Below are 18,218 nucleotides of genomic sequence, written 5' to 3' on the forward strand. Positions count from 1 at the left end.
TGAAAAAGCATATGTGGAACTCTAGATAAGGGGGAACAGGATTAGTTTCCTTTTGGAAGCATAGTTCCAGTTAATAAACTGTCTGCACTGGGCAATGAGCTCTGTAAGAAATTGAGTGAGGCTAGAATTCTCTTTTGGAGGCTGGGGTAGCAGTCTTAAGTCTTCTGCCATGGGCCCCCTGCCAGACTGTGCTGCTTGTATTTGGGAACCACATTGTTTCTTGTTTTGCAAACTCTTCACATTCCACCCCAATTCACAAGCTGGAGTCCTACCATGCTTTGAAAATAACAAACCTGCAGCATAGGCTCCCTATCAGGGAGCTACTTGCTCTACTGCCCTGGGCTTTGAAAATGAAATTATCTCAATAGATTTTCTAAACAAGTCCCCCAGCTAGAGACAGTGTTGCACATTTGAGGTATTTTTCCATCATTCTGCTCTACTATGTGTACTTAGTAGCTCCAAACTTCCAGAGCAAGCTTACCACAGCAGAGGAACACCAGCAGGGAAGTAGGTGTCATCACTGGAACAGCACTGCTGCTCACAGAGTTAACTAGAGAAGAAATAAACAGCCAAGCAACAGCAGTCTGGAAAAAATGATTTATTAAAAGGAAAGCTGCAATCAAACAGGTGCTACCTCATTAAAACACTGCCTACAAGTAATACATTGACTTCCAATTTACTGCTCTTCAATACATCCGTAACATTCTCTCACATTGACAAGAGAAGCTAAGTTGCATCTTCCCTTTGAGCAGGAAACTATTTAAAACACAGCTTCTTTTAAAAGCAGTCTGAATTGAAGTGCAGTTCATCTATTTCACCTGTTAGCCTCCCCACATGGGTCACAGCTGTCACCTACAGTGATGTCTGTTTTGGGCACCTGCCTCCCCTTTCCCTGCTTGCCATCTGCAGGCACACTCTAGGTTAGGTGGGACAGTGGACAGTCCTGGCTTTGTAGAAATCAAGGCATGGGACGTGGCAGCTCCCGGCAGGTTCTCACGACGGGCACTGTCTGACCAGGCGGAAGGCTTCCAGGAACTCATTGAAGTCAATGTTTCCATCCTTGTTGAAGTCAATGCTGCGAACCAAGTCGTTAATGCCATCATCTGTGAGTTCAATGTTCATGTGGGAGCTGAACAGCTTCCAGGTTTGCTGGAATTCCTCAAAGGAGATGAGACCTGCAGAGGAGCATTTTACATGCTGCAGCTACATCTCCTAATGTGGAGAACACGGACTAAGACACAGCTCAAAGCAGCAGAGGCATAATACAAATGGGCATTGCAGAAGTGTGGGAGGGAGCAGGACCACCCAAGCCTAAATAAAAACACCTCTATACATACTAAAGGAAACTCCAAAGCAGAAGGGATCACAGAAGGCAGTGATCAACAGCCCCTGCTTACCTGAATGGTCTCTGTCTATGATCCTGAATATGGTCTCTAAGTTGGATCTGTTTCGATAAATGACTTCCAGCAAGCTGGACTGGATGTGCTGAAAGACATGATCACAGTTTTTATCCTGACAACACTTCTCCTTTCTCTGAGTTGTTACTGCAGATGTCTCCACAAGCAAGAATATTTTTTGCTCTCAAAAACTTGCCAGCAGTGCCTTATCAACGAAGTGTGTGATGACTGGACCCTCTGTGCAGCTGCAGAACAGACCATCAGCAACTTGTCCCTTCCCATTGATGCTCTTCTGGGCTAACAGTGACCCAGGCTGCATTTTATAACCACTGCAGAGCTGCATTTGTTGGCTGTAATTAAGAAACTGCTACTTGGAGAGTGAAATACAGTTTTCCTACTCACCAGCCTGCATTTAAACTACCCCTAAATTTTGATTTCACATCTGTCATCTCTTTTTAAAAATGGGCTGGGTGCCTCAGGACTATTTGAGCTCAGGCAAAACTTCCTATAAACTTCAGTGTGATTTCAGGTTATGCAGGAAGCATCCACTGTCCTTTTGTACTAGAATTGATTTGTACGTGCCAGGGATCTGGTGAGAGCTGCTCACATCATGCTTTGATGGAAGGGGCTGAGTGCTTACCTCTTGGCTCCTCTGCTCCATGGCCAGATCATCCAGCCAGGATTTGTACTCCAGCATGCCGTCCTTGGCGCTGCGCACTAGCTGCGGCCTCAGCATTCGCCAGGGCAGTCCCAGCCGCAGCACTGACTCCACTGCTGTCGCCCAGTTGCTCAGAGTGATCTTTCCTGTACACAAAAGGGAGACACCTCTGGGACACAGGCAGCGGAAAGCACGTGAAGGCAAAGACAAAGCCTAAAACAGTGACACACACTCTAGTTGCTGCTGACAGCACAGCATTATTTCGCAGTGCAGGCATACATACACTTCCTACCCAAGCCTCAGCAAGGTTTTCATCATTGCAACATATCAAGGCTTATGAGGCTGCAAGTATCTGAACAAATGCCGGACACTAACTTTGGGTATTTCATTAGAAATTTTCAGCCCACTGCCCATTTTAGCAGCAGCTGTAACATCCGAGCTGGATTCCTATGAACAGTTTTACTGCCAGGGAAGAAAACAAGAAAGCAGTTCTCTCCATGAGCAGTTCTGCCAGCCACCATATCCCTTTTCTCCCCTGCCCCACCAGTAGACAGTTCTCAGCAGCACCTCTTGGTCACTGCATCAACACAGCACTCCTGTCTGCCACAGAGGTCAGAACTCTCAGCTCCTTCCTTAAGGCTCTGACAAAGACAACTGCCATTGAAGACATCCCTTGCTTTCCTCTTCCCAGTGATTTTAGATTCAGGGATGAAGGGGCTCTAGAGACCACCCAGCCCTTCTCTACTGACACAACAGACATGTTCCAGGTCATCTTTCCCCAGGCTTCATCAGTACTTCAGCTGCAAGGAGTTCTTCTAGGACCAGCCTCAATTACTACACCTCAGGCTAATGACATCCTGCTTTTTCAGCATCCCCACATTATGGTGTCACTCCAAGGCATCCACAGAGACTGAGTAACAGCAAATGACCTCTGGCAAGGTCTGATACAGCCTCCCCATGACAACTGGTGACACCTGTCACTGAGCAGTCTCCCAGCCAGCCACAAACTCAACGTAGTCCCTTCAGCCCTATCTGACCAGGCAATGTACCCACACGTCCCTCAGCTCTAGGTTACCTGTATTGTCCCTGTCGTAGGACTTGAAGGCACTGATGAGGGCTGAGGTGTGAGCAAAGAGCTTTTCCCGCAAGGCTCGAAAGGCTGACTCCTCTACTCTGCTGATTCTAGAGGATGCAGAACAGAAGCACTTGAAGGACTTGCCCTGAATCACAAGAAAAACTGCACCTTCCCTCCCAGTGCTCTACCTGGCTTGTCCATGGATTGCCCACACAACTGCTCTGCACAGCTACAGCTGCATCTCAGTGCTTGTGACAAGGCACTGCATGCCCAGGGCACAGTTCCCTGCAGCTGGTGCCACAAGTCCCTGCATTCATTTGTGAAGTAACAACCCAAAAGAGAGCTTCAGCAAAGATCAGAAGTTAAAACCTGACATGGAAAAGAGAAGCTGAAAAATATCAGCAAGCTTTAGAAAAATCCCCTTGGAATTTTGTTAATAATCCCTTCTCAACCCTTGAGCTTTCCTCAGTAACTTCAAGTACAAAGCGTAATCCCTCCTGTAGAGCTATTCTTTAGAAAAATCAAGCTGTGAAAGTTCATCTCCAGAGTCAAGCTTTCTAAAAGCTCACAAAGTTTTCCCTTAGGGAATTTTGACTTGGCAAATAGAGCAACTAGAAAGCCTTGCCTTTGGGTCATAGTGAGCAAATGGGCCGTCTTGTTTGCTTGATACTGAACAAAGTGGGGGATGAGGTCTGGTCCCAGCTTCACATAGGCTCCCCTGTTGCTGCCAATCTCATAGTAGTTTGAGGCTGAAAAGATGGTCAGCACCTAATCCCAAAAAAAAGGGCATTTGCAGTCAGTACATTAATCCTGTAATATTGATATACATATGAACAATACACCCAATCCCCTCCAGAGTCCACAGACTGTGAAAGCATCCATCTTATATGGAGAAGAGGGAGAGCCAGGTGGCAGCTGGCCTGGAAGCCATGCAGGTGTGAGTTCCTTGTGGGTGGCACTGGTCACATGTGGATCTGGCCACATGTTGGGCTTCTGCAATTTTCCTGTGCTCTCTCCCAACAATTCTGCTCTCCAGAATCCAAGTGCCCTGATGAAGCCACTGATCTGACTGCATCTTCTGAAAACAGAACTTGGCTGCAGCAGCTCAGTAGCACCCTTTTGTAGCTCATCTGCAGGAGCAGCTGCACTAAGTAGGGGCCATGGCACAAGTGGGTTCAGATATTTTCTCAAGCACCACACACAAGGACACAGTTTGCCTGTGCATCCGTGTCCCCGCACTTCAGTTAACTCCCAATAAGCCTGTTCAAGGATTTTGCATGTGCTTAAAGCCCCACTGGAAGAAATGCAGAACGGAGACAGCCACCCCCCCCCCCCCAGAAACCCCATCCTGACAGGATGGAAACCCAAGTGCCCTTCACACCACCCTCAGCTGACCTTGCGGCTGTGACAGAACTCATAGCCCTCTTGCTTGCACTCGTGAGAGCGGATCAGGAACTGCAAGCTGTACTTCTCAAGGAACTTCTCCGTCACATCAGGCCCAAAGTAGCAGCCACCACCTCGCACCTTATTTTCTCTGCAGCCCTCCTGAGGCATGGGGTCACTCCAGAGGATGTCTAAAACCTGAAAGGATTGGCAAAGTTCACTAAGAAAATACAGCTCAGTCTCGGAATCCCTCCCTACACTGCTGCTATAACCAGAGTGCAAGGGAACAGACATTTTTCCTGCATTCCAGCTGAAGACTGTCACAGACCTGGGCCACCTATTGCCACAGAACTGGCAATATTGTTGGCCATGAGCTACAGGCACATCCAAAGTGTCTGGGGAAAGAGGGATGTGCATTAGTCGGGCCTGATACAAGCTTTGCCTCTGCTAGCATTAAGATTCCAAGAGCCTTGCCTGTCTTTCTCCATCCTAAAACACAAGTCCCAGGGCAAGAACAACTAGCAGATCCTGAGATCCAGATTAGTAGGCTTAATATAAAATGCCTTTGTTCTCTAGCCAGGACCTTCCATAGCCTCCAGAAATACAAGTGCTAACTCAGTAACCACTGTGTGGATTAAGGCCTAATCCCTTTAACCCTGACTTCAGTATACAGTGCTACAGTGAAAAGGTGTGCAGCACTGGAAGGTCACATGTAATGTCAACCAACTAACAGTGGTTTCAGAGTGCACAGAAGAGACTCCTAGGCTGGAAAAACAAGGAAAGGAAGCCCCCAGCTGCTCCTCCCAGGAGGTAACAAAAGTACCAATGAAACGTCCCCATGGCCTCACAGAGCACCCCTTCCTGGCCACCTCCCACTGAATGACCAACTGCTGCAGGAGGCACCCACAGCACATCCAGCTCAGGACCCTGCTAAGACTCCTCACCTGCTTCCACTCCTCCTGGAGAGTCCAGCACGGCTCATCCGCATCCTTCAAGGAGACCATGCTGGAATAGGTGAGCTCCTCCGGCTCTGACTCGCTGATGTCCACCAGCCGGCGGCACGTGTCGATTTGCTCCTGCACCGTCTGCCGGAGCCACCTGGAGAACTCCCGCCTGTTGGCTGTGCTGGGAGCCTGGGCTGTCTGGGGCTGCAGAGATAACCTGGGAGCTGCATCAGTGCCTGATTCGCTCTCCCCATTTATGGCCTGGATTTGTGGTTTTCCACTCGATTCCTTCCTTTTCTTCAGCCTTAACACAGAAACAAACTGAAAGATATGAGAGAAATGGAGCTGATAACACAGCATGAAACCCAGACCTCCAGCTCTAATGTCTTCCATTGGCAGACTTCAAGTGATCCAAGCCTCACTCCCTTCTTTCCATCAACTGCTCCTTGACTATGGGGAACTATTAGTGCCATCCTCTTAGACAAGCCATCCTGGGTTTGCAGCTGGGACTCACACCCATCTCATCTCGCTCTTCCTCATTGATTTCCTGCATACAGATTTCATCTGGAATGGGAACTATGCAGTAGAGCAAAGGAAGCATGAATGACTAATGCAAGAGTTGCGATTTTATTTGGAGAAGGAAAGGGGTATTTCCTAACTGAGTGAGTGAGGCAGAGGCAAGTTAAATGATTTATTAAACTCCTTCTGGAAATCTATGGGGTAAAAGCAGGCTAAGGAACTGTGGGACAATGTCTCATCATCACTGCATTTTTACTTCAGCACCACCAGCACATATTCCAGAAACCAACAGTGCTCCATCGCTTCACAGCTCCTGACACACACTAACCAAAGCCTATACCTAAACACAAGCTTGTCGAGGAAGACCATCTGTTAGATTTGTCTTGTCAACAGCTAAGATGGCATGTAGAAATGAGCTTCTCACCACAAATCAGCAACACTGTTGTCTCTTGCAATAACTGGGAAATAAAACCTACTCTGTTCCTTTGAATTTTCTCAAGCATATCCAAGTCAGTGGTGTCAGAGATGCCCCCGTGAATAATGAGGACTTTCTGATCAATCAGGGTGGCCAGGGGCAGCCAGCAGAAGACATTCTGAAACATCCTCAAGATTTTCTTCCCATGCACCTGAGAGAAAGAAAAAAGAGATAAAGCATCCAGTCTTCTAAAGGTATATCTCACATGGTAAAGAAGACACAAACATAGGCCTACCTTGTATTTCTGCATCACTTCCTTGGTGAAACCATAGCTAAAGGAACAGGAGAAAGGAAGCTCAGTGGGATTTTGCACAAGGCCCTCGACATGGCGCTCAGCCCTGCACAGAAGCCGTACCGTAAGTTCACCATGTGGTCCTCATGGTTCCCGCGGTTGAGATGAACCTCCTTGGGATAGATCAGGAGGAAGGTAAAGAGGATAACAAGGATCTCAAGGGACTGCTTGCCTCTGTCTACAAAGTCCCCATTGAACACGTAGGACTTGGAAGGGGAAGGAAGGCCATTCTGTAAAAGCAAGGAACAGGTGGATGTCACCAGAGAGGCTTCTCCAAGGTGTCCATATGCCCTCCCCCCAGCTGCAGCCTCTCACTCCTGTCCTAGGTTACAACAGACCCTTGCTCATCTTTATACTGTGGGCCCCAGCAGTGAAACTGGCAGTCACAAAGAGTTGTCATTGGTATCAGCACTAGGAAAACACCCATTGGCACTAACAAAATGGACATGGATATCAGATTTTCTAGTCAGCAAGGGAATAAGCTACTGATTTGTGAAGCCATTTAAAACCAATCCAATTGACTTGGAGAATTGCACATGAATGGCCCAATTTTGCAAACACGTCTCGACATGACCCATGGAATACCCATTGCAATGCCTGGACATCCTCCCTCTCCAAATTTGGCACCTACCTTGTAAAAGATGAGGAACAGGTCATCCAGCTGGCCGTGTAAGTCTCCTGACAGGCACAAAGAGATGAGTCACACTATGTTTACCTTGGACTTAAAAAAACCACCAACACCTAACTTGCTATGAGCTAGGTCCTTTATAAATTAATCAGCACAGAAATACTTTGGGAAGCACAAGCCTAGAGGAAAAGGACACAAGATAAGGCTTGAGCTGAAGTCTGAGAAGGTCAGTTAAAAAAACCTACACCATCTGCTGAAGACTGATTTAGAAGCTTTGGTCTTTTTTTATTTATCTCTTGTGATGGCACATCCTGGCACAAGATTGTCATTATGTGGGAGAAAGCTTAGCATTCAAAATTACAATCTAATTGTCATTTACCATAATATTGGAGAGAGAGGTTTGTTTTCCAGAGGCTGACTGCATGCAAAAGTCTGTACTATGTATTTTTCAGAAATATCTCAACATTTTAACATTAGAGTAGGAAAAAAGTAAAAAGCTTTGTCTCAAGTTTACTTATACGATGCAAAGATGCATTGACATTCTGGATCTGCATGCACGTGCTGGTGCTCACCCAGAAAGGCTCCAGGATTTTGTTTTTAAATAATCCCAGACCACAGAACAGGTCAGACCACTACCAAGTTTTGTGACTAGTCCTCAGCTGGATGTGATTTCTGTGGTTTAGTAAAACAACTCTGAGTTTGGGGTGAGACAAAAAAATACCACCTGGGTATTTCAGACAGACCCAGCTGCCTCTCAAGGCACCACACACTTTGCTTATAGAGAGCATTGTGTTCCACATTCAGAACAGAGAGGGGCATCGTGCTCTCACTATCACTCTCTCTCTGCCCCACCCTCCCACAGGAGCATTCCACCCCGGAGGCTGCAAGGGACCCACCACACACGGTGATCTCCTCGCTGTAGCAGGTGGAGACATGGCTGATGTTTGGCAACTGCTTGAGGTGCTTCCTGGTCTCATGCAGGAGGTTTAAGACATAGCGAGCATGGAGCTGCTACTAGGAGAAAGTAAAGGGATTAAAGCAGGAAATCAGTGGCCTCTGAGCAGCACCACTGTGGCTGTAAAGACTCCACCAGGATAGCCTGGATGGCAGAAATTCTCCCTGGAATGGCAGTCTCTACTGACCTATGGGCTTACAAACAAGATGAGGGAAATATTGGGAAACAGCAGGATGGCAGACACTTGCACAAAGCAGCCCAGACTCAGCACTGAGAGGGCTGGCAAAGCAACCCTAAAGCCCCAGCACCTTGTGGACAAGGCTATACCCACTAGGCCACACCACTTCCAGGAGCAGCAGAAATTCCAGTCCAATATCACAGGTAAGAAAGTTGCTCCTCTAGATCTTTCTTAGATTTCCACATTGAATCAGTCTGTGAGTTTCCACGTGTCCTGCAGTGATAGATATGCTCAAAGCCGGGGCGTAGGCATTTAATACAGCAAGGACATGAGACACCTTTGGGTTAGAAGTTCTCTTTGGAGAAGGGATGTTTTGACCTATTTTGCAGTTCAGCATATCAGCTGAGGGATGGCAGCAGAACACTGCAATTGTATGAAGGCTTGTCTTGTTAGTTCTGGAGTGGTACTCAACTTCCTTATCAAAAAAACTCACAATTTACATTTTAAACCAGGGTCCAAGTTGCACAGTACAAAACACTGTAATTGGCTGTTTTCCTCTGGGCCATCCTGTACCTATTTACAAATCAAGAAATTTGAACAAAAAATGATGAAAAGTCTCAACATGAGCTGTTGCTGATTTTTCCCTTTAAAAATGAAATTCAGGTTAATATTGGTATACCCCTACGTAAAGTGTTCCGTTTTGTCAGGAGTATATTTTCAGGAAGAACATTTCTATGGCATTAGGAAATACCATATAGTTTCCAACCCCATTTTGTTTGACAGCCAGCCAGCTTGTTATACTCCAGTCAACTGAGCTTGGTAAGAAAGTTAAGACCAAATTATCTACCCTACACCCCTGTTCAGAGAAGGGGAGAGCATGGTACCTTTTTGGGATCCTTACCTGTTTCTGTTGGAAAGCTTCCAGCAAGGCCGTGGCATGGTCAGGGAGGAGTGGGAAAGAGAGATGGGGTCCGGTGTAGGAGTCTGGCACCTCTATGGATTCATAGTCACAGTATTTTTCCAGCTCTGCCTCTTTGTAACTTTCCCCACTTACGAACATGCGACTGATAAAATCCCCTGGAGAGCAGATTAATGTGGTGGATTTAAAAAATTAAAAAAAAACCCAGAAACAGACAAAAAAGTAGTTAATTGGCTCCAGGTACCATCCTAGTAATTTGTTACAGAAGAGCTGTTTAGTTAGGCTGGCACTCAGGAGCAATTGCAGCCATGGATGCTGAGTACTGCTTGGCACTGCTACAAAACTTGCACTGGGGGAAAGGCTGCAGAGACAGATGTCACTGTGCAGTGTGCACCGTTCTGCCATTCTGTGACAACATACTGAACCTTTATGCCTCCTTCCAGCTCCTAAGAGCAGGAATTGCCCCACATCCCTTACACAGCTCATAGTCTCCAAACAATTCACTCTCTAATCCTGATGCTGTCAGTCTTGGGACTTGGCCACATGTGCCATCCTGAAGACTGCCCAGCACTGGGCAATGAATTATACAGGGTTCAGCCTTCAGAGCTGCTGGTGCCACATCTACAACGAGCACACAAACTTACTCTCTTTGCTGCTGCTTGGTGTGAACTGGTCCATGAGGTAACTGAAGAAGTTGTGAAGCTGCAGGAAGATGGAGAGCCCATCATTCACCCCGGAATGAAATTGAACAGAGTAGCAACCTATCATAATCATCTTTCTGGAAGTTTTACCTCTGCCCTCCTCATGCTGTCTGGTACGTACAGCAACTCTCATTGAACCAATTTAAGTTTTGACTTTCTTGAGATGAAGTCAAAACAGTGGCTTTACCTTCAGCCACAGGCAGAAGTATGCTATGAGCCCTTCCTTTCCCTGCAAAGCAGCCATTTAAGAGAATTTTAATCAAAGTTAAAACATAACAAACCAAATAGACTTGCCTGTTGTGTTCAGACTCCAGAAAAGCTCTGTTAAATGGCTCTTGGGGCTTGTTTTTGAGGTTCATTACTTTGTTTTATGCAACACAAGCAGCCAGGGAATTAATAGGTTAAAAAGGGGCAGGAAACCCAGTCCCTGGCCCACTGGAGCACTTAGAGGGTGACCAGCTAGCACCCAAAAAGGCAGAGTCTGGCACAGAAACCACATTGCTATGTGTTTTCCTACCTGCTCTTTTCCTCAGCCCCATACCTTGATCTGATCCTGCTCACAGGAATACTCAATGGATTGAAAGATTCTCCAGGTGCAGCGGCGGCGCATTTCCAGCCGAGCCACGTGGCGCCGATACCACTGCTGGATCAAGACAGCTGCCTTGAAAGCTGGGGGACAAGAACAGAACCAAGCTGCTGAGCAGCACTGCCTGCAGCTGAGGCACCTGCAGCAACTCCTTCCCCACCCCCCTGAACATGGAGGAGAACCTTTCCTTTTCAGGAAAAAGTTACCAGGAATTGTATTCTTGTGCCTAAGGGCAAAAAATCTCTTTTTGCCTTCTTTCTTGCAAGAGGTTGACCTGACCCTGCCTGCCCAGAGACCTCTGAAGCACTTCCAGCCATTGCTGCTGGTTCCTTCAGCACCAGTGTTAACAACAAATTACTAAGGCCTGTAAGCCCTAACATGTTCTTCCATCTTATTAGACAATATCCTCCCTTTCTACCTACCTTGATCATTTTTATGTCCCTCTTACCATCTCTAGGTGCTGGGTCTTCAGGAAACCAGAAATTTAACTGAGGCCATGCAAAGAGTTGGGGGAAGACTGGATACCAAATTTTCTTTTAGAGCCTTTAAAATATGGGTATTTTCTATCTCTCTTTATGCCAAATAAATACCTCAGTTTTTGCAGTTGTGGAAAAGCTTTAGAAGGACTCTACACTAGCATAAATATCAACATACCATTACCTTACAATAGAATAAAGACAAAACTACACCCACAGTAAAAAAGGGGAGGCAGAACTTTGGCCATTAATGGCACAGAATGAACAAGATGCCAAAATTTCCAGGTACCTGTTTGAGGTTCAAGCCACAGCCAGTGCTGACACCAGATGCTTCCCACCAAATTATGCCTATCTGCCCTTTAATCTTTTAAACACAGTGTCTGTATTCTCCCAATTCCAGTGTGTTCCCTTCAAAAATTATTTCAGATGGGGTGAGTGCATATTTCAAGTGAAGTACATTGGTGTACTTTCACATTTTATTTTTCAAGTTCTGCCACAAAATTTTACCTCCAGAATCTCTCATCCTCCTTAGCTGTCCTTGATCCCACTTGGACCAGCTCTGCTTCTTGGCATCTCTCTTTGGATTACACTGCATCCCTTCCTGTTCCTTTCTGGGGCCCCACCCATGAGCCCTACACTTAAAACATCTTCTAACACTGCTTCTCTGTCATCTTTAGCTGAGGGGGGGATGACTGCTGTATCCACAAGCTGGCTTCAAAATCCAAGGGAAACAACAGAGGTAGGGAACTAGGCCTGCTGCAGAAAGTGTATTCCCCTGCCACATTTCACCAAAGCAGGGAGAGCAATGGGAGGTGTGTGGGAAAATCTTCATTAAAAAGAGGAAAATCCTCATCCCCTACCCAAAGGCTTCTATACTGAGAGATCATATTAATTCAGTCAGCTTACATTAATTACACAACAAATGGCCCTCCAAGTACTTCAGCAGGAGACAGCAACCTTTGCCTAATGAAGGTATACCAATGGATTATACATTGAAAATAATAATCCTTTTAAATCATTATTCTCTTTCAGCACTAGGAATTGCAGAGCACAAAAAAAGATGATCTACAGCTGCTTTTCAGCAGGGGTGTGAGAGAACCTGAAGTTGTGGGCAAGAAGGTAAGATTTGGCAAGCCTTAACTCAGGAATAACTTCTGTATTCTTTGCCTTCTCTCTTATTGAGAAAATGCTTACTGATCTGCTGGGCTGTGAAAAAATTCCTTGTGATAACTCCACACATACCAATGAAAACCAAAACCTTAGAAACAGTAAAAACTTAAACCAGTGAGAGACACGTTATCAAGTGCACAGTTAACATAAATACCACCGTCAACAGCATTTAAGCCCCAGATAGGCAAGGCACTGGTTTTTACTCTGCTTTTATGGAGACTGACTGTGCCATTGAAAAAGCCAGGTAGTCTAATTCAGCAGTTTACCTGGGTGAGTTATATCTGGCAGTGTTTGTAGAATTTTGGGAAAAAAAATTAACAGAGAAGAGAAAGATTTATCCACATTTTATGATGATCTAAACCATGTATCATATAAGCTGCTGAAAGCATAGCAAAGTGGCAGCACTTAGACCAGACTACACTCCAAGGCAAGGCCAGTTGAACAGCTCTGCTCCAACACTGTCCTTTGAAAACAGCTTTCAGACCTTGGACAGGGGGACAGGGATGACATCTGGCACTCTGCATTTGGGCACCAAGTCCTAAGCAGCTGCCCTACTGCAAGTGGCCAAATCTGAGGCCTGTTGAGAACTAAAGGCTACAAATTCAGAGAGGCTTTACTGCTGTGGCTGAGCTACCAGATGTACTACAAGGTCTCACATAAGTAACTAGTGTTGTGTTACACCTGCTCATCTTAAAACAACCCTGAATTTGTTGGGAAAGTCCATGGACCTCTGGTGCTATGGGTGACAGGTAAGTCTAAGTTAAATAAAGAGTTTTTCAATAGTGGATAGTAGCAAACAAAAGTGTGAGTCACAACCTTATCCCCACTTCCAATCCTTATTTTCTTCTCCAAATACTTGCAAACAGTTTGCCCCATCCTGCTGTTCTGCCAGTGCTCATGACTGCATGATTCAAACAAGGAAAAGACTGTTTATTTACTTTTTAGCTCTTCCTTATATCTAAGGTCTTCCTCATCTCAACTCCTTTGCTCTGCAGCAGACACAGGCACACACCCACAAAATTAATACCATTACAGAGGGCTTCAAAAAATAAATCACCACAACTTTGAGAGCCATAGACGTCTGGATTATTAACAGAGATTAAGAGCACTGTGCTGATGTAATTAGACAAAATGCACTCTTTTTGCTTGACACCTTTATATAGCCACACCATCTCACCTTCTTTGTAACTAGATTTATTTTGGCTGCACTTGCAAGAGCCTTGGAAAATAATCCAGGAGAAGCAGCAGGGGACATCTGTCTCGCTATCAGCAGACACAACACCTGCATTACCCAGCAAGTGTTTCATCCAGCAGGTGTTGATGCTAACTGTAGCTTTCTTCTCTAGTTAGGCTTGGGTGGATTTTAACCCACTCCTTGTCTAAATAGCTGTTATTTCCTCAAGCCTGTTGTCTTCTGCCTGACACCTAAGAATCCTTGTCACAGGATACTCAAAGACAGAGCCTCACTTCAATGCTATGACAAACACACAGAGGAGAAACGCATTCAATGCAACCTCCCAAAAGCACATGCAGGAGAAAACAGGATAAGATCACTTTTCTAAGAATCACTCACCATTTTCAGACTTCTGCAGGGAGTACTTGTACTGAACATTTACAGAACTACCAGATCCCATGTTGTCCAACCAATGGTCCAACGTTGCAGAATGGCCCAGTGTCACCAAAACCACAAAAGAGATGCAGGGAAGACCATTTGGTCAGAATCAAAACAGCTGCAACATGTCTCACAGTGCCAAGAATCTACAATTAAATATATTAACACTTAATATCAATGATCAGAGGGCCTCTCTTATGCCCAAGTACATTTTACACTACCAGGTTTCTGCAGCTACTCCCAGACATTCAGATGAAGATTTCTGTCTCACTGCTTCACATTGCAAGTGAGCTTTATAAACAGGAATCAGTTCAGCAACTTTAGCTACCTGCATAAAAATAGATCTTGTGATTGTTTGGCAAACATATAAAAAACTTTTCAATAATGATCAAGAACTACTAAAAAGTCATTAAGTAGTATGTGCAGACAAACATTCTGTAGTGCAGACAAATATTCATATAGTGCCCTGCAAAGGATAGCTCATTATGAGGGGTGAACACAAACCTGATATTTATTCTAGCTAGCAGGAAGCTAAGTCTAAAATAGCAATTAGCTATCAGAAGAAAATAGCCAGCTTTGTTAAACACTGCTTGCCTTTATTCTCATGCATCTGCTTGAGTGTGGGAGTGTATTATGCCATCAATTTCCAGTATAAAACGACAGACATCCAGACTTTAGTAAGCTCACTGCTGTGGAAGTGCTGGTCAGGGTAAATGGATCCTAATGGAAGACTAGGTCAAACTCTGAAGTCTCTCACTTTGAGGGTAACCAGAATGTCATTCACAGACATTTTCCCTCTGGAAAATAAACAGTCACTGCCAAAGCAGCCCCAGGCTGTATCACTGAAGAATTCAACAGATTTTTATTTTCCCCTGACATTCAGGGAAGACAAAGCTGAGAAATGGAGAAAAAGAAATAAACACTTGTAGAAATGTTAAGGCTGGTGTTGGCAGGAGAACATAGCTCAAAGCATTTTGAAGGGTCAGGACAGAGTCACTACAGAGGCACCTCTGCCCAGGAGAAGGAAAAGTCCTCCTCATTTCCTCACTGCAATCCTTTTGCCTCCTTCAATCTCTTTCCACCTCACCCACGTCTTTCCTCTCAAAATAGCTCAGATCCGCACAAACACTAATTGAAGGAGCATGTCCGGTGTTGTGTAAGGTGAATGATCCACGTTGGTTCAGGAAGGTGAGCCCTGCTCAGCCACACCGCTGCACCAGGAGATTCTAAAGCACAGCAAAGGCTGCAACTCTCTCTCCCTTCCCCAGGATGCTCAGCTGTACAATGGCATCCTCACAATGCCATAAGCAGGTGACGCAACAGGGTACATCACAATGCTCTCAGCAAAATACCTACATTCTTGTTTTATTCTAACAGTGTCATTTGATATCAATGGCACAGATTGCCTGAAATCACTGCCAAATGACACCCAGTTTTACCTAGCTCCTTACCTTCTTTGTGCTCAAACAATGCAGATACTCTGACAGTTTTCCAGATTATTAACTACTCCAAGGGACAACTGCACACAAAACTCACCAGTTATAGCTCTTGTTTCTAACCTCCAGTACCAGGAAAATCAGAGTTCAGGAAGAAGTCCAGAACTTCTGAACATAGGCCCATCTGGCCTATGCAAACAAAAATTTCACTTAATAACACAGATCTGAAGATTTCAACAAGTTTTAGGTTTCCAGAGAAGCAATGGTAAAAATTATTAATTCTGCATTGGCCCCTTGCCCAAGAATTAGAACACTTCTAGGTAACTTTTAAAACAATGGAGAACAAACTTGAAGCAAGCACTCAAGTATGGTGTTCAGTACTTTGCCTGCTGAGGATGTGTTTGGGATACCACCTGCCTGCTTTGATAAAACGCAACCATGGATTTGAAGTCACCTTTGTCAACAATTTTTCTCTTATTTCCTTCTCTCCCTGCAAAACAAACAGGCATTTATTATTTGGGTAGCCCTACTTTAAACACATTTTTGCCATCCATAGCAAGGAAGAGCCTAGTGTTAGTGTGCCCTAATTAACATATCATAAAAAGCCTTATCAACAGGTCCCTCCCAAGCAGTTGCTGGAGCCATGAACTTCATGTGTTGCCCTCAGATTTTTGTTAGGGCCACAACCTGAGCAAAGGAGTGCACAGGAATAAATCAGGCTCCAATGGAATCAAACCTGTTCCAGGGCTGGAAGGACTGAGGAAGAAACAGAACCAGTCCAACTGCTCAGTACCTTGTATCCTTCCTCATCCACCCAACAGTGACATGTACCCTTCCCTTCCTAAATTCCTGCACCTAAGAAATGGAAGAGGAACAGACATCAGTCAAGGGACAGACTCAAAGACTGGATGAACTGAGCATCAGCACCACTTCAAGTACAGGTTGTCTCAACTTCCAAGTGAGAAACATGGTTCATCCAGGAAACAGCCAGCTACCAAGCACTCCTTCCTCATCTTGCTCTTGCCTGCCACTCCTCTCTCTGAAGTACTTCCTTCTCTCTGGTGCAATCAGGAGGCCTCTGCAACAGGTTTTCCTCACACCTCCTTCACACTGGGCTGTCCCTGGCACATGCCATGGCACAGAGCACCTGCCAGCGAACACCTACCTTTTAAAACCAGGTGACAAAAGCCACCACAGACACTTACCCACCACTAAAAAGGCACGGACTTGAGAGTCCCACATGGACACAGACAACCAGTGGAACACCAAGTACAGGGCCTCAGGAGAAGGCCGTACACGCATAGAAAAGATACACATTCCCTACCACAGGAGGTAATGTTTGACAGACAGGAGAGAGACATAGCAGCCAGAATCCATGCACTTCCTGAGCCACTGGGTAATACCATTTTTGCAACTCTTCAAACACAAACAGAGGACTTGCTCAATAACACCATCTGGTACCCCATGAAATTCAGGCAAGGAAACCTTGCACAAATCCACTTGAGTCAAACGCCCCAAAACCCAAACTACAAAAGCCTAGGTACATTTCCTGGCTTAGCCTAATTATTTTAACATCTCCAAAACCAAAGCAAGGGACAGCATTCGGAACCAAATCCAACACACTGGGACCTTGTGCACGTCATATATCTTTGCAGAATGTGGTGCTCATACCACAAGACCTGGCAGAAATAACTCAGCTAATGTGAAGCCTGCTCCTAGGGAAGGTGACATTTCATGCATCGTGAACAGGATGCCCACTAATCTGACAGTTTTATAGACATTCCAGCAATAGAAGGAATAGGTGGGCAGAAAATGGAAGGCAACAGGGAGATCATAACAGACTAAAAAGTTTACTAGGGAAAAAGCTAAAAAAGATGTTGGAGGGAAAAAAAAAATTAAGTTCTGCTAAAAGAAAAACAGTAAGAGTTTAAGAGCTACAGGTTATTTAAAAACCAAATACTTCTTCCAAGGATAACAATGCTAGCTAGCACTAGGGAAAGTGATGATCCTGTCTTGCCTCAGAGTAAATACCTCTGTATGGCCCACGTGCACATCAGACCTGGCACCACTCATAGCTGCAAGCAAGATGGTGAAGTGTGTTTTATTTCAAACACACAACCACATAGTTACTGCAGTGCCAGAAAGGGGAATTGCAGATACCAAACTCCCAAATGCAGCTTTATACACCTTGGCATACGAAAAGGATATTTTATCTTAAACTTTAAGCTACTTCTGAACACAAAACCCTGTTGCCAAGAATTAAAAAGAAAAATGCAACTTACCTTGCCAAGTGCTAATTTATGGATTTGTTGAGACAAACACAACTGAAGCTCTCCACTTGATAAATTTTGGTTGTGTTCAGTACCCAAATGATCGCTGATTTCTGATGCTATTTTTTTAGTTACGGATGCAAAATCTCCTCCTCAGAATCCAAATAGGAAAGTAAGATGTTCCCTTGGGCAGGCAGCACAACAAGTCATGTCTCTGTGCACGTGCAACCCAGAGCTGGTGCAGACACTTTGAGTTATTTACTGCCCAGTTATGAACAGACTTAAGAATCCTCTACCACGTGACACTTAATAAAGGCTACAGATCTCAACTGGATTAGGATTACTGAAGGGATTATGAATGAGAAATACAGTGTGTTGGCCTCTCATCCTCAGAGTCAGCTCTTACACACTTGCAAGCTGCCCTCTGCTAAATGCAAGCTTCTGGAGGAAAAATAATCCCAAGTTTCACCCCTTATTTGTGTTGGGCTGAACAAGTATTTGGTGCTTCATAGCTACGGAATCTATAGAGCAGAAAGAAAAGGAT

The 18,218-nt window shown here is 45.1% G+C and overlaps 1 protein-coding gene across 1 annotated transcript; it reads right to left on the bottom strand.

Annotated features, from left to right (window-relative positions):
• Window positions 1-739: 739 nt before the first annotated feature.
• Window positions 740-13,990, bottom strand: PPEF2 (protein phosphatase with EF-hand domain 2). The gene is made up of 16 exons (XM_036381596.1): window positions 13,930-13,990; window positions 10,666-10,793; window positions 10,068-10,125; window positions 9,406-9,581; window positions 8,268-8,382; window positions 7,375-7,421; window positions 6,807-6,973; window positions 6,687-6,723; window positions 6,453-6,602; window positions 5,458-5,778; window positions 4,526-4,711; window positions 3,756-3,898; window positions 3,131-3,237; window positions 2,038-2,201; window positions 1,398-1,485; window positions 740-1,175 (listed from the first exon to the last, which is right to left on the bottom strand). The coding sequence occupies exons 1-16, from the start codon at window positions 13,988-13,990 to the stop codon at window positions 994-996; spliced, it is 2,130 nt and encodes a 709-aa protein (XP_036237489.1). The 3' UTR covers window positions 740-993.
• Window positions 13,991-18,218: the final 4,228 nt, after the last annotated feature.

The sequence above is a fragment of the Molothrus ater genome, chromosome 4, assembly GCF_012460135.2.
Source record: "Molothrus ater isolate BHLD 08-10-18 breed brown headed cowbird chromosome 4, BPBGC_Mater_1.1, whole genome shotgun sequence".
Lineage (NCBI taxonomy): Eukaryota > Metazoa > Chordata > Aves > Passeriformes > Icteridae > Molothrus > Molothrus ater.